This window comes from Choristoneura fumiferana, chromosome 24 (genome assembly GCF_025370935.1).
Source record: "Choristoneura fumiferana chromosome 24, NRCan_CFum_1, whole genome shotgun sequence".
Lineage (NCBI taxonomy): Eukaryota > Metazoa > Arthropoda > Insecta > Lepidoptera > Tortricidae > Choristoneura > Choristoneura fumiferana.
The window spans coordinates 7,885,571-7,897,515 of record NC_133495.1 but is presented as its reverse complement, the minus strand read 5'-3'; the positions used below and the strand labels follow the sequence as shown (position 1 = coordinate 7,897,515).

Below are 11,945 nucleotides of genomic sequence, written 5' to 3'. Positions count from 1 at the left end.
TGATTCATTGGTTCTTCGGCTTACAAGAAATACTTTGTAGTGTAAAATTTCAGCAAATAATCCACTGCGCATTACAAGCCAAGCTTTACTTATTTAAAGCTTCTCCGTCGAATCTAATTCCATCCTGTTAATTCAAAGTTTAATGTGTTTACGAATTCTCTTGACGTCATTGCCTCATTCATTAAAAATCGAATGACGTCACAGAACAAACCGAAGCTTATTTACGACTTTTCCTTGTCATTAATTATCAAAGACTTTATAACGACTGTCAACTTTTTTCTTGATACTTTATTCCACGCCTAAACAAATTGAAACTAGTTGAAAATTACTGTGCCGTATTTTAAAGATGCAAGGTTCAAATTCAGGTAAACAGTTGTTTCAAAGGTAGAAAGTAACCGTGGCCAAGGTTGGGTCTCCAGAAATAAATGTTACACTCCAGAGTTTGCGTTGGTGCCAAGTTCCCGCCGTCCTTTAACCGTTGTCTCGTCAGTCTACGTTTAAAAATCGAACGCGAGTGCATGCTGCCGTGAAAGTGCCAGTGCTACCTTAAATTCAATTAAAAAGTTAAACGCGAACTAACCTCTTTAATTTCCCAAGATGGCGGACGCCTTCGACATTTATTCAAGAATGGAAGACATCACTGAACAAGACGACAAGAACTTAGCAGGAGCACGGAAAGAGATAAGAAACGATCTCACTGTTATCATACCTGAAAATCCTTTCCCAGAAATAGAGGTAGACGCGTACCCTCCTCTAAAATACTCCTGGGTCATCCCAAAGCAACTGGCAGCCATGGCGTTTCCGAGAAACAAAGAAAACATTAAATACCTCGTCAACCAGGGTATAACGCACCTGGTCACACTGACTGCCGATAAGAAGCCTCCTGTTGAAGATGTTGCCAGGATACGGTGGTCCGAGATACCCGTGGAAGAGTTCGAAGTACCCTCATTGGAGCACGTTAAGAAATTTATCGATATCTGTAAAAGGGCGGACAAAAATGGAGAGGTTGGTACCTACTGCTACGATTTATAAACATATTTCGTCTAATTTATTCTTAAGTTCTTAACTCACAGCTATAAAAAGTTTCAAACGTATATGGTATTCATTAGATGTTTAGTTTGTCTAATAGTTTTTATTTTAAGTAAATCACCTTTTTATATAAGTATATTACCTCACCGTATTTTGGCTATCCTCAAACTTGTGTTAGCATTTCGGAATAGGTATACGTAACCAAACATTGAGGTTATTTCAAAAAACCCACGTGGAATTTATTTATATAGTTTCCATTTGATAAACTTGGCAAATACCTACACTCAATGATATTTACTGTACTACTCGATGCACGGAAAGTTCAAGGAAGTTCTTACGCTAAAAATAGACTTGCATTATATTAGAACGCTTACAGTTACAAAATAATCGCGGTTAAGGCGGAAGAGTTGAGGGTTTCGTTATTTAAATGTGTGACATTATCCCCAGTATTCCCCATCAACCGATCCCTCGATGTTCCCCAGGGGGGTTACTACGAAATTCGAATATCGTATCAAACAACACAATCATCAGTAGGACGGCAAGAGATGAAGTTCGAATTTTGCACTTCGTAGTAAATAAGTATAGGGTCTGCAAGTTCACGTCACAAAAATCGAAGTGGGCGATATAATGCATAGCATAGGACATGCCACTCAAGTAGGTAAATGATTACTCAATCTACTTGTGACACTACCTTGGATATTGCAGAAGAGACACTGAAAATTGCCATAAATCTTCGTTCTTGCTGAAGCATGTTAGCAGCACTGAGTCAAAAGTCGCATGATTATATTGAGTCCGTCTCCCAAAATGTGTATAAAGCTTTTTACATGTTGATTTAGGTATTAAGATAAAAATAAAACAAAAAGCAGAAATAATACTAAATAATATAAACTAAATTAAAATCTAAGGGGCTGTTTCACCATCCATTGATTAGTGTTAACTGGCGGTTAGGAGTGATGCCGTCTCTATTTGTTTTGTTCGAATAGACGGAGACGGCATCACATTTAACCGTCGCTTAACGCTAATCAATGGATGGTGAAACAGCCCCTAATAATAATAATTAGAAGCCGTGGTGGCCTAGTGGTTTGACCTATCGCCTCTCAAGCAGAGGGTCGTGGGTTCAAACCCCGGCTCGCACCTCTGAGTTTTTCGAAATTCATGTGCGGAATTACATTTGATATTTACCACGTGCTTTGCGGTGAAGGAATTCAATGGTGCGTGTGAAGTTCCCAATCCGCACTGGGCCCGCGTGGGAACTATGGCCCAAGCCCTCTTGTTCTGAGAGGAGGCCTCTGCCCTGCAGTGGGACATATATAGGCTGGGATGATGATGATGATGATGATTAAATTAAAAACTAAGCTATATATAAAAATACATTAATTTGTAGATCCGTAAATTAGTTAGCGCTTATTGATTCCTGTACGTATCCTGGCCCTTCGCCGAAAATATTGTTCTCAAATGATTTATTTCCCAACTGGTTCTTGGACGAACGATTTTTATTCTGAAACTAAGGAATAACTAAACCAATAACAAAAAGCGATAAAGACGGTCATACTGAATAACTTTTCCCTTTGAATGATGTCAACTACTTAGAATCTTTTGATACAAACTAGGGAGTCGTTATTGTTAGCATGTGATGCATGTATCAAAAAAAAAAATTTGCATCATGAAGTCTAAATGTATGAAACAAAAAATCCTAAAACATCATATACCTAACTATAATGTACGTTTACCGCAAATAAATTTCATTTCATTTCCCATGGGACCAATACGAAAATCGGGAAAAAAAATCCTGGTTTCATTCATGCTGATTCAGGCTGATGAGGTGCTGAGGTTTTTTATGAAATAGCTCATTTTTTACCCCGATTTTCGTATTGGTCCCCTGGGAAAAGTTGTTCAGTAAGACCGTCCTTATCACTTTTTGTTATTCCTGATCACCGATTAAAAATCATTCTGTATAACTATTTGTAGAACATTCCTGAAGTACTTACAGTTATATGAATATTTTCGGCGAAAAATTAGAGAACCATCTGACCAAATGTGTTCATTTGCCATGTCATCAGGTGATGGGGGTCCACTGCCGGCAAGGTCGCAGCCGCTCGGGCGTGATGCTGGCCTGCTATCTGGTGCACTTTCACCGCTTCAACCCTGACCAGGCCATCAACACTATCCGCATGATGCGAGCAGGTATACTCACATAAATATCTTGTGCTTGAATAGAACCTCATTTTAAAGTCTTTAATGACTTTACAGCGTAATTTAACCGCAGTCTTTGCATTACCTACTTTATCTGGCTACAGTTAACATAATTGAAATATGATTGGTACCTAACCAAAAAACGATCGAAAATGTCCACCAAAATCCAGAACTCCCAGAGACTGACAACCGCCGTCTTTATTAAAAAAATATATAATAAAAACACCTTAAATTAAAATATATTCTCATCTTCCCCAGGTTCATGTGGGATGCCTGAGCAAGAAGAAGCGGTGTACCAATACTTTCAGCATCTAACGGAGGACAATCCTCTCAAGTTCGGTGTCTCTGGCGAAGTCATGGAGGACTTCATAGAATCCGCTAGAGAATACAACAAGAAGAACATGTAAACGCTAGAGTCGCCTTCAGATCGCTGGAGCAAAGTTTGCGCGCGATAAATTGCTTCCCATTATCCCCATTTATGGATATGACCGCGTCATCCACTGACTACAGGGTGTTACATAAGACGTAATACAAAATTAGTGTTTCGTGCTCAGTTAATGCTGGGTAATATAATGCATTAACTCTTTTGTTGAAATTTGTCCGATGAAATTTGCGGTTTCCATACATTATTCATGATTTCTTATTTCAATAATGTATAGAAACCACAACTTTTTTCACTTATTTCAACATTAACTGAGCACGAAACACAAATTTTGTATTACGTCTTATGTAACACTGTACACTGTATTGACGTATCAGCATCGACGATGCGAAATTGTACTTAAATACAAATAGTTTCATAGTTTCTTTATGTATAAAATATATTCCCATGCGTATATCAAGAAGATATAATATCTCTAAGCTTTTTTGATCTGTGGGTACTCTTAAGTTTAAACCTGTGATTTATAAGAATATGGACTGATTGTGATCGATTGTTTATGATTATTATGATTGTTCTATGTTGTACCTGAAACTAAACATTTATTAAATGATGTTAACCAATGTTTCTTTCGTTTTTCCCACATGTAATATATTTTACGTTTCCACGCTAAAATCTCATAGGTCCATAACTATCTTGGAATTCTTTAAATTATAAACTTCAGCAGCCAGATTTGGTACATTCAAGGTTTTTATACATTTTACTTATTATCATTGTAATACAAATTAGACTCACTAGTCAATTCAGAAATGTAAATGTTTAGATAGTTTAATGGGCGAATTTCAATATTTAAGACACTAATTGACGTTGTTTTGTTTACATTTAGTTAAATACCTATCCAAACAAAATATAGGTAGCTACGTATCCCAAACTTAAAGCACATTTTAAATTATAAACCGGGGTAAGGAAAGGATACCCCTCAAACTATTACGATAAGTATAACGATGCTTAAAAATAACTAATTAATCTAACATACAAGATTAGGCTGGCACTGCCAACACTGCTCTGGCGACCACCCAACGGTATTGCCAATTCGTCTGCCACGGCTCGGGACAGAAATAGTTAATTTAGTGTGCGCAAAATTTAATAGACTGCTTTAAACGTGTTTAGGAAATTGCTGTTCTTGTAAACGAGGATATTCGTGGATGTGAATGAATTTGTTTACTTTGCCGTTGATTGGTAAGTGACAGCTGTGGTTGTGTATGTTTTGGCGCGAAAAAGTTATGGCGAGTAGGTAAAGACTAAAGATAGTCCGTCAGAACCGGTCAGAACGAAACGCAGAATGTTTAAAATCAGTCTGCATAACAGATAAATTGTTTGCGTTTTTCCTTTAGAGTTTTTTGTGGTGATACCATGTGGTTTTTACGTGGGGCTGGGGCTTGTTTTTGTTAAGATTTTGCAGGAAGTGTTTGTGATATAGGTACTATGATTGATTTTATCGAAAGGGATTATAATTTGCATTGATATCCTTTATGTTTTTATTATGTATGTGCCTAAAAAAGGTAGGTACTGACCCGACAAACCAAATCGGGATATTTGGTAAATGGTATGACTTAGTAAATATATATCCAATAGTTAGTAATCAAATCACTATCAGGGTAGGTAATTTCTGAACAATTTTAATTTATTTTTCAGTTTTTTTTTAGTAGTTACTGATATAAATAATCTTTCCCATTTCACACATTTTTCCTTTCAGTGCCATACCCACTCAGCCTCAGCCTCTTATAATGAGCTCTCAATCAATGCGAACAAATTTAAAACTGGCCAAACTATTATACAAATATATGGACGAAAAAAAAGAAGAAAAAGTTGAACAACCCGCAGAGGACGCACCACAAGCGGTGGAAGAAGAGTATGAATCCTACCCTCCTTATAATTTTTCATGGTTCATCGAAAATAAGGTAGCGGCGATGGGTTGGCCACAAACAGTGGCCAATCTCAATTACTTGGCGGATGTTGGCGTCAATCATTTGATCACACTCTCTCCTGAGAAGAGACCACCTATCCTAGAATGTAAGAAGAAATTGAAATGGTCAGAGATTCGGATAAAGGAGTTTGGGACGCCGACGTTGAAGCAGATTATAACATTTATAGAGCTTTGCGAAAGAGCTCAGATAAGGGGAGAGGTTTGTATATATTTAGATTTATATATACTTAGAATTTACAAACGTGTACCGTGGGACTTGAGTTTTAGACTTCCACATAAAAAAATATAATGAGGGCTCCACGTAGCGTGGCGTACCTAACCCTCGGGTCCTAATCATTATATGCTTAGGCGTGTATTCAAAGTCAAAGTCAAAATATCATTATTCAATTTAGGCTACAACAAGCACTTATGAATGTAAAAAAAAAACTACCACCGGTTCGGAAAAACCTCTGCTGAGAAGAATCCGGCAAGAAACTCAACGAGGTATAGGTATATATATTTTTTTAAAACAGATTTACAATATTATTAAATGACATGTATACATTGTATATTGGGTTAATTCTATGGTAGGCAGCACCTTGAGCTGCCTACTATGCTAAGAGAGCTGGCGGTACGCCACGGAATTAAGGCATTAGTTTTGTCCATTTATTGAAGTGACCACCATTACCCGGAGACTGGTATTAGGTACCCCTGGTTCCCCTACGTACCGCAGGCTTTTCTACTGCACGTGTTGTGAACGGCCACGGTTTTTCCATAAACAACTAAACACCGTCCGCAGGTGGTGGGCGTGCACTGCCGGCACGGGCGCGGGCGCACGGGCACGCTGCTGGCGTGCTACCTCGTGCACTTCCGGGATATGCCGCCCGAGCGCGCCGTGCTCACCGTGCGCGTGCAGAGACCAGGTCAGAACATGCCACGGTAGACGTACCTGGAGGGCTACTACGAAATTCGTATCGTACCGTGCCTCTCACTCTCGTGTTAAATAATATTAGCATCAGCGGGACGGCGAGAAGTTCGAATTTTGCACTTCGTCGGGCCTGTCGCAAGTCGGTGGGCTCCCGTGCGTGTTTTCGGATTTTGGGTTCAAAGGCTGGCAAGAGCTGGCCCAAGATCGTAAAGCGTGGCGTAGTCAGGTGTAGGTGTTGGAGGCCAAGACCTATTGCGGGTTACTGCGCTCGGATAGTAAGTTTTACTTAAGTATAGTGTCTCACCTAAGTTCGCTAACTTGACCGCACACGAGAGAAAAAGCTCGCCGAGCGACAAGTAGGTATACATGCGATCAATTCAATTCAATTCTTGAAAGTATAGCTCCATCGATACTATCGATGATTCCGCCAATGTCGAGGTTGGAAAGACACTATCAGTTTAGTACATGCGGTCTTACTCATAGTCTACCTGACACTTGACAGATTTCGCATAAACTGTCATTTGATTGCGATCGCGAGCGTCAGAAACGTTAGGAAATAGGTACGGCCTCTGGTTGTAAGTCTGTGTCCAAGGGGTGGAGAATCATAGGGGATTCGACCCCTCATGTGTTCCAGATTCTATGGATCACCCCCCCCCCCCACTCTCTAAAACCGTCATATAACAAACGCCATAAAAAAAGAGTTAATCGAAATTTGGAACTTGTACAAAACCTGTCTAATCCTGGATGCCATTAGAAAACGAGGATTACCAGTGAATTCTACCTTTTACAACCTTAATAGACTGAAGCGAACACCATATACTTACCCGAAAGATTGCGACTCAACCGTCATTAAACAAAAACTTGTACTAAATTGAAAATACAAACTGAAATATAGATGCACAGAAAAACCAGAAATCCATCACTGGGAATCGAACCCAGGTCCTCGGTATTCCGTACCGCGTGCTATACCGCTACACCACTGATGGCCAACGGTACCGACACGAATTTCCCATATGCACCTCATATCTCAGCTCAGTTGAAATAAAAAATTTCCAAAAAAATCTTAAAACTTGTACTCTGTATTTCACTCCAGGTTCGTGTGAAACGTACGAGCAAGAAAAGATAGTGTGCCACTACCACGACTGCGTGCGGGGGACCGTAGCGAAGCCCGACTACCGTCTCGTGGAAGACAAGCTTTATTTCGACTGCTCAATGAAGCACATGTTTGACAGCGACGAAGAAAAACAAGATGGCGACGATGAAATTCCCGCCAAAAGTACAATCGTCAAATTCAAGGAGGAAGAAGCGGAAAAAAGGAAGGAATTTATTAAAAAGTTGTGCGAAAAGAAAACAAACACAATGGTTATTAATCATAAGATTTATTTTTAGTATTAATTATATTTTGTACATTGTCATTTTAGACAACTTCAGCTGAGCTGAAATGAAAGGTGAAATTTTGTACAATTTTTAAGAAAATACAACAGTTTTTAAAAATTATATACGAATATTTACACCCCAATGAAGTAAGATTAGGTTTCTGCTTGCTTAAGGCTACTCTAAGGCTGATCTATCGTCAAATAATTAATCTGGGTATCTTTACGAAGCAGGGCTAACAATTCGAACCGGCCCTTAGGCCTCATTCGTACGAGAGCTTTACTAACGTCTCTAAAAAAACATTCAAATATAACTAATGTTTACTTGTCAGGGACAGTTCTTAATCAAGCAGTGTTGAATTTTCTGCGCTGGACGTTGGGTGTTAAATTGAATTGAAATTGGGCCAACATCGAGTTTTCACGCAACGGTTTTTTTAGCCCTCGTGTGAATGAGGCCTTAGTTATTTAGATCTCTATTCTGGGATATCAAGAACAAAAGTATCATTTGTTGACAATATGCATTGTAACTGCAGCTACACAGCTCCAAGACTTGAAACCTTCATATTCAAAGGTTTCACCTCACCTGTAGTTATGCAAAATTATTAAAAATATACTATTTAGGTAACATAAATTATACGTAAAAATCGCAAGTCAATATCCTGATATTGCCTTGCTTGAAAATACTTAATTTAATTTTTATTGTGTTCCATAGAGAACCCAAACTTGCTTTGAAACTCTGCTTACTGGTTGCTGCAACTAAAAAGAAAAGTTTTTTAAAGTTCAAATATTAGCCATAGAAACTTGTTCCACTTGTAGCTACTTCTCTGTATGACTAGCTCAGTCACTCCCAATTCAAGTTCCTTAACACTTGCTGTCATATTTGGCAACAGTGACATTCTAGGAAACCATACCCCTATGCAATCCTGTTAATCTGGCAGCCAAGTAACCCAGGCTGAGCCCACGGTCTCGGTATAACGGTGAAATTGAGGACACTGTGGGGAGCCCTTCTCACTCGGACCTGCACTCTCTGCCCCACAGAGTGCGTCACCACCTCGTGTACTTGCATCATGTCTGTGAAGTTGTGGGAGTTGATTGAGCCAAATTGGATAATTTCATCGCCAACACAGAGGCCCTGGAATGGAGAGGTATTTGTGAGCATCTCAGAATGTTTTTAGGTTGACTGTACTTGATTAACCTTGTTAGTATTTTAAACAAAAAATGTGTTGAAGTGAAAAAATTTCTTGAATACATTGAATATCATTAGAGAACCTGACTACGAAGCTTGAGGTCCCGAGTTCCCCAATTGAGGCAGATATTGAATATTTTTTATATGTATTTATTGAGGTATGTTTATATCTATTTAAGTATGTTTATCAATTGCCTAGTACCCATAACACAAGCTCGGCATACTTTTGGACTAAGTCAATTGGTGCCAAGACATTTATTTATTTAACTTACAGCATCATCAGCTGGTGATCCGTCATGCACAAAAGCCACTTTCGCAAACACTTGTCCATCCTCTACAGTATCCATTGGAGCGTGGCCGGTGTGGTGGTTTGCACCATTTCCGTTCATGTGTAATGTGGGTGTTGGAGCTGAAGTCCCCTGCCCATCAGTGCCCAGCAAGCCCGAGTGTACTTCGGCCAGGCCTTGTTCTATTCTCTTCATTATTGCTTTATGGTCATTTTGGAGGCCTGAAAATTAGAACAAAATAGTATTTTACTGCAAGGAAAGGCACTATATTCACTACCTGTACTTTATATACTAGCCTATATATATTGTTCAGTCAAATACAAGCTTTTAATAAATTATATTATTCACTAGCCTCTACCTGCAGCCTAGCTCATGTTAAACATTAGATTTGATTTATATGGGCTAGGTGACTTCATTTACAATACAAAACAATGACTCCAGAATAGTAAGTGATACAGAAAACTAGTACAGTTAACAACAAAGACATGAATACGGCCAGTTACAAAAATATGTACAGTATATACAACTTTATGCACTTAACATTAAGGTTGTGTGTATGTCAAGTGTAAAAATATGAACTTATTCAACATTTAAAAAAAAAACACACTTATTTCAACGCAATAAGGCTGTAGTAACATATTTTTGACTGTACAAATTTTTATAATTTTGGTCATTATTATCTATATTTTGTAGTAAACTAACTGTACACAGAGAGATAACCATTAACCAACCAAAAGTTGGAAAACCCCCAGACATTGTCACTTCAAAGTTCCATATCTAAAAAACGGCTGAACCGATTTTGATAAAACATGTCTAAGAACCATCGCTAGAAAACCTGCTTTAAAAAAAAACCCGCATTAAAATTGGTTCACCCGTTTAAGAACTACAGTGCCACAGACAGAGAGACACATAGAGGTCAAACTTATAACACCCCTTTTGCGTCGGGGGTTAAAAATTATAAGGTAAACATAATAGACAACCTTATTGCTTCAGAACAATCTTTTACAGGCAACCAACAGAAAGAAGTAAGGACTAGATTGCAACTAGCATTAGATTTGCTTGATTGATGCAATCTACAGCAGCAGATTAGACAGAAGACTCATAAAACAAAGAATATAAAATGTAACCGTAAATATAATATGCCTCTATAAGAAATATAAATGGTTCTATACTCAGCAACATATAAACTATGATAAAGCTAGTATTACACAGATGAAGAGTTACTTTATATGTTAACAGCAGGGTTGCCAACCATGCGAGGTTCCTCATACAAATACGAGATTTGGGACCCTCCATATGAGGTATGAGGACACTATCAACCTCGTACAATTATGTATGAGATTTGGATAATATGGTCAACAAACATTATGCACCACCATTATTTGCAGTTTCGTAATAATAGACAAATTTCGTTTTATTGTGATTTTACTTGTTTTGAGTTGAAAAGATTTTTTGAGATACAAAGAGTGATGATTTATTTAGTAGGAAACAGGCAATAGTTTATTTGATTGAGTAAAAAGTCCTAAGTCCTTAATTTTGGCTTTAGCACGTTTTAGATGCATAATAATAAGTGTACGAGGTTTGAAAGCCAAAATAAGAGATTTTAAAGCTGCTTAAGAGGGATTTGTTGACACTCACCCAAAGTTTTAAGTACTAGTTTTGTAATGTGTACTTACAAATGATCTGGTGACGAGCGTGCCGGACCTTATACACGTCGATATCATTCCTCGGAAATCCTTCAGCGTCAATTAGAGAGTCCTGCATGCCCACATTATTAGATTCAAGAATTGCGGTATTTTCGCGTATTTCATTCTCAATCCTATCCTTTTCTTGGATTAAATTCAAAACACGATCTCTTGCAGGCCCGTCCATGTTAAATCCAACCATATTTTAGACAAACTTTAGCTGTGTTAACCAAAGTGTAAACTTATTTAGTTGTGTTGTGGTTTATTTATTCAATGAATGAATTTGCAAGTTTTGCGTTGCGACTTAGATTTCATTTGAACGAAATGTCATACGATTTATCAGTCAGTCACCCATCCATCCCTCATGAGCTTTTTTATACAAGGCTTGAATAGCTGGAAAGCTTACTATAGAGTGCTGTAGATAATGTTGCCAAAGTAGCATTAACCGGTTAACATTATTCAACATGTTAATAACGAATGATAAAATTACAGTACCTGGCGTGGCGATTGCACATCGGTCTTAGGAAAAAGACAATTGGCTGTAAACGACGATTTCCAAACACTGGCGACCGTCCATCAATTAGTTGATCAATCCGAGAGCTGTTGCAACTACTAGAAAAATAATAGTTCCCTTTTTTTTCTAAAGATGCCATCATACAATTTAAAAGTTTTGAGGGGTTTCTACAACTTTTTATTATACAATTTAATCTAAATTCGTCCGTACTCTATTGCACCTGTACAACGACTATCAAACAAACAAACGTCATATAAGTAGTGTGTGACAACGCTATACGAAGCCGAAATTAGCAGTCTCTTTCCAAAGACCGATGATCTTTATGGCCGGGTACTGTAATGCGTTATGAGCAATACAAAAAAAACTAAATATTAGAACGATTATTTGTAAAAATAGTGCAGCCGC

The 11,945-nt window shown here is 38.1% G+C and overlaps 3 protein-coding genes across 5 annotated transcripts; 2 read left to right on the top strand and 1 right to left on the bottom strand.

Annotated features, from left to right (window-relative positions):
* Positions 1–451: 451 nt before the first annotated feature.
* Positions 452–4,225, top strand: LOC141441745 (dual specificity protein phosphatase 23-like). The gene is made up of 3 exons (XM_074106589.1): positions 452–1,005; positions 3,090–3,213; positions 3,481–4,225. Exons 1-3 carry the CDS (start codon positions 598–600, stop codon positions 3,627–3,629), a joined length of 681 nt encoding a protein of 226 aa, XP_073962690.1. The 5' UTR covers positions 452–597; the 3' UTR covers positions 3,630–4,225.
* Positions 4,226–4,460: 235 nt separating this feature from the next.
* Positions 4,461–7,884, top strand: LOC141441744 (dual specificity protein phosphatase 23-like). Of its 3 annotated transcripts, none has more exons than XM_074106585.1 (4): positions 4,461–4,840; positions 5,358–5,787; positions 6,367–6,490; positions 7,589–7,884. In XM_074106585.1, exons 2-4 carry the CDS (start codon positions 5,389–5,391, stop codon positions 7,882–7,884), a joined length of 819 nt encoding a protein of 272 aa, XP_073962686.1. In that variant the 5' UTR covers positions 4,461–4,840; positions 5,358–5,388. The 3 variants fall into 3 exon arrangements, with proteins under 3 accessions (XP_073962686.1, XP_073962687.1, XP_073962688.1); XM_074106586.1 differs by lacking the exon at positions 4,461–4,840 and adding an exon at positions 4,871–5,081; XM_074106587.1 differs by lacking the exon at positions 4,461–4,840 and adding an exon at positions 5,073–5,163.
* LOC141441746 (26S proteasome non-ATPase regulatory subunit 9) lies at positions 7,855–11,385 on the bottom strand. The gene is made up of 3 exons (XM_074106590.1): positions 11,018–11,385; positions 9,327–9,562; positions 7,855–9,000 (listed from the first exon to the last, which is right to left on the bottom strand). Exons 1-3 carry the CDS (start codon positions 11,226–11,228, stop codon positions 8,782–8,784), a joined length of 666 nt encoding a protein of 221 aa, XP_073962691.1. The 5' UTR covers positions 11,229–11,385; the 3' UTR covers positions 7,855–8,781.
* Positions 11,386–11,945: the final 560 nt, after the last annotated feature.

What these genes read in the sequence shown, in the direction of transcription:
- LOC141441746 (XM_074106590.1), bottom strand. Translation starts at nt 11,228, where the DNA reads ATGGTTGGATTTAACATGGACGGGCCTGCAAGAGATCGTGTTTTGAAT. An exon ending in CGCTCGTCACCAGATCATTT is followed by an intron (nt 9,563 to 11,017) that starts GTAAGTACACAT and finishes TCTAATTTTCAG; the next exon opens with GCCTCCAAAATGACCATAAA. An exon ending in GATCACCAGCTGATGATGCT is followed by an intron (nt 9,001 to 9,326) that starts GTAAGTTAAATA and finishes TCTCCATTCCAG; the next exon opens with GGCCTCTGTGTTGGCGATGA.
- LOC141441745 (XM_074106589.1), top strand. Translation starts at nt 598, where the DNA reads ATGGCGGACGCCTTCGACATTTATTCAAGAATGGAAGACATCACTGAA. An exon ending in GGGCGGACAAAAATGGAGAG is followed by an intron (nt 1,006 to 3,089) that starts GTTGGTACCTAC and finishes CCATGTCATCAG; the next exon opens with GTGATGGGGGTCCACTGCCG. An exon ending in TATCCGCATGATGCGAGCAG is followed by an intron (nt 3,214 to 3,480) that starts GTATACTCACAT and finishes CATCTTCCCCAG; the next exon opens with GTTCATGTGGGATGCCTGAG.
- LOC141441744 (XM_074106585.1), top strand. Translation starts at nt 5,389, where the DNA reads ATGAGCTCTCAATCAATGCGAACAAATTTAAAACTGGCCAAACTATTA. An exon ending in GAGCTCAGATAAGGGGAGAG is followed by an intron (nt 5,788 to 6,366) that starts GTTTGTATATAT and finishes CACCGTCCGCAG; the next exon opens with GTGGTGGGCGTGCACTGCCG. An exon ending in CGTGCGCGTGCAGAGACCAG is followed by an intron (nt 6,491 to 7,588) that starts GTCAGAACATGC and finishes ATTTCACTCCAG; the next exon opens with GTTCGTGTGAAACGTACGAG.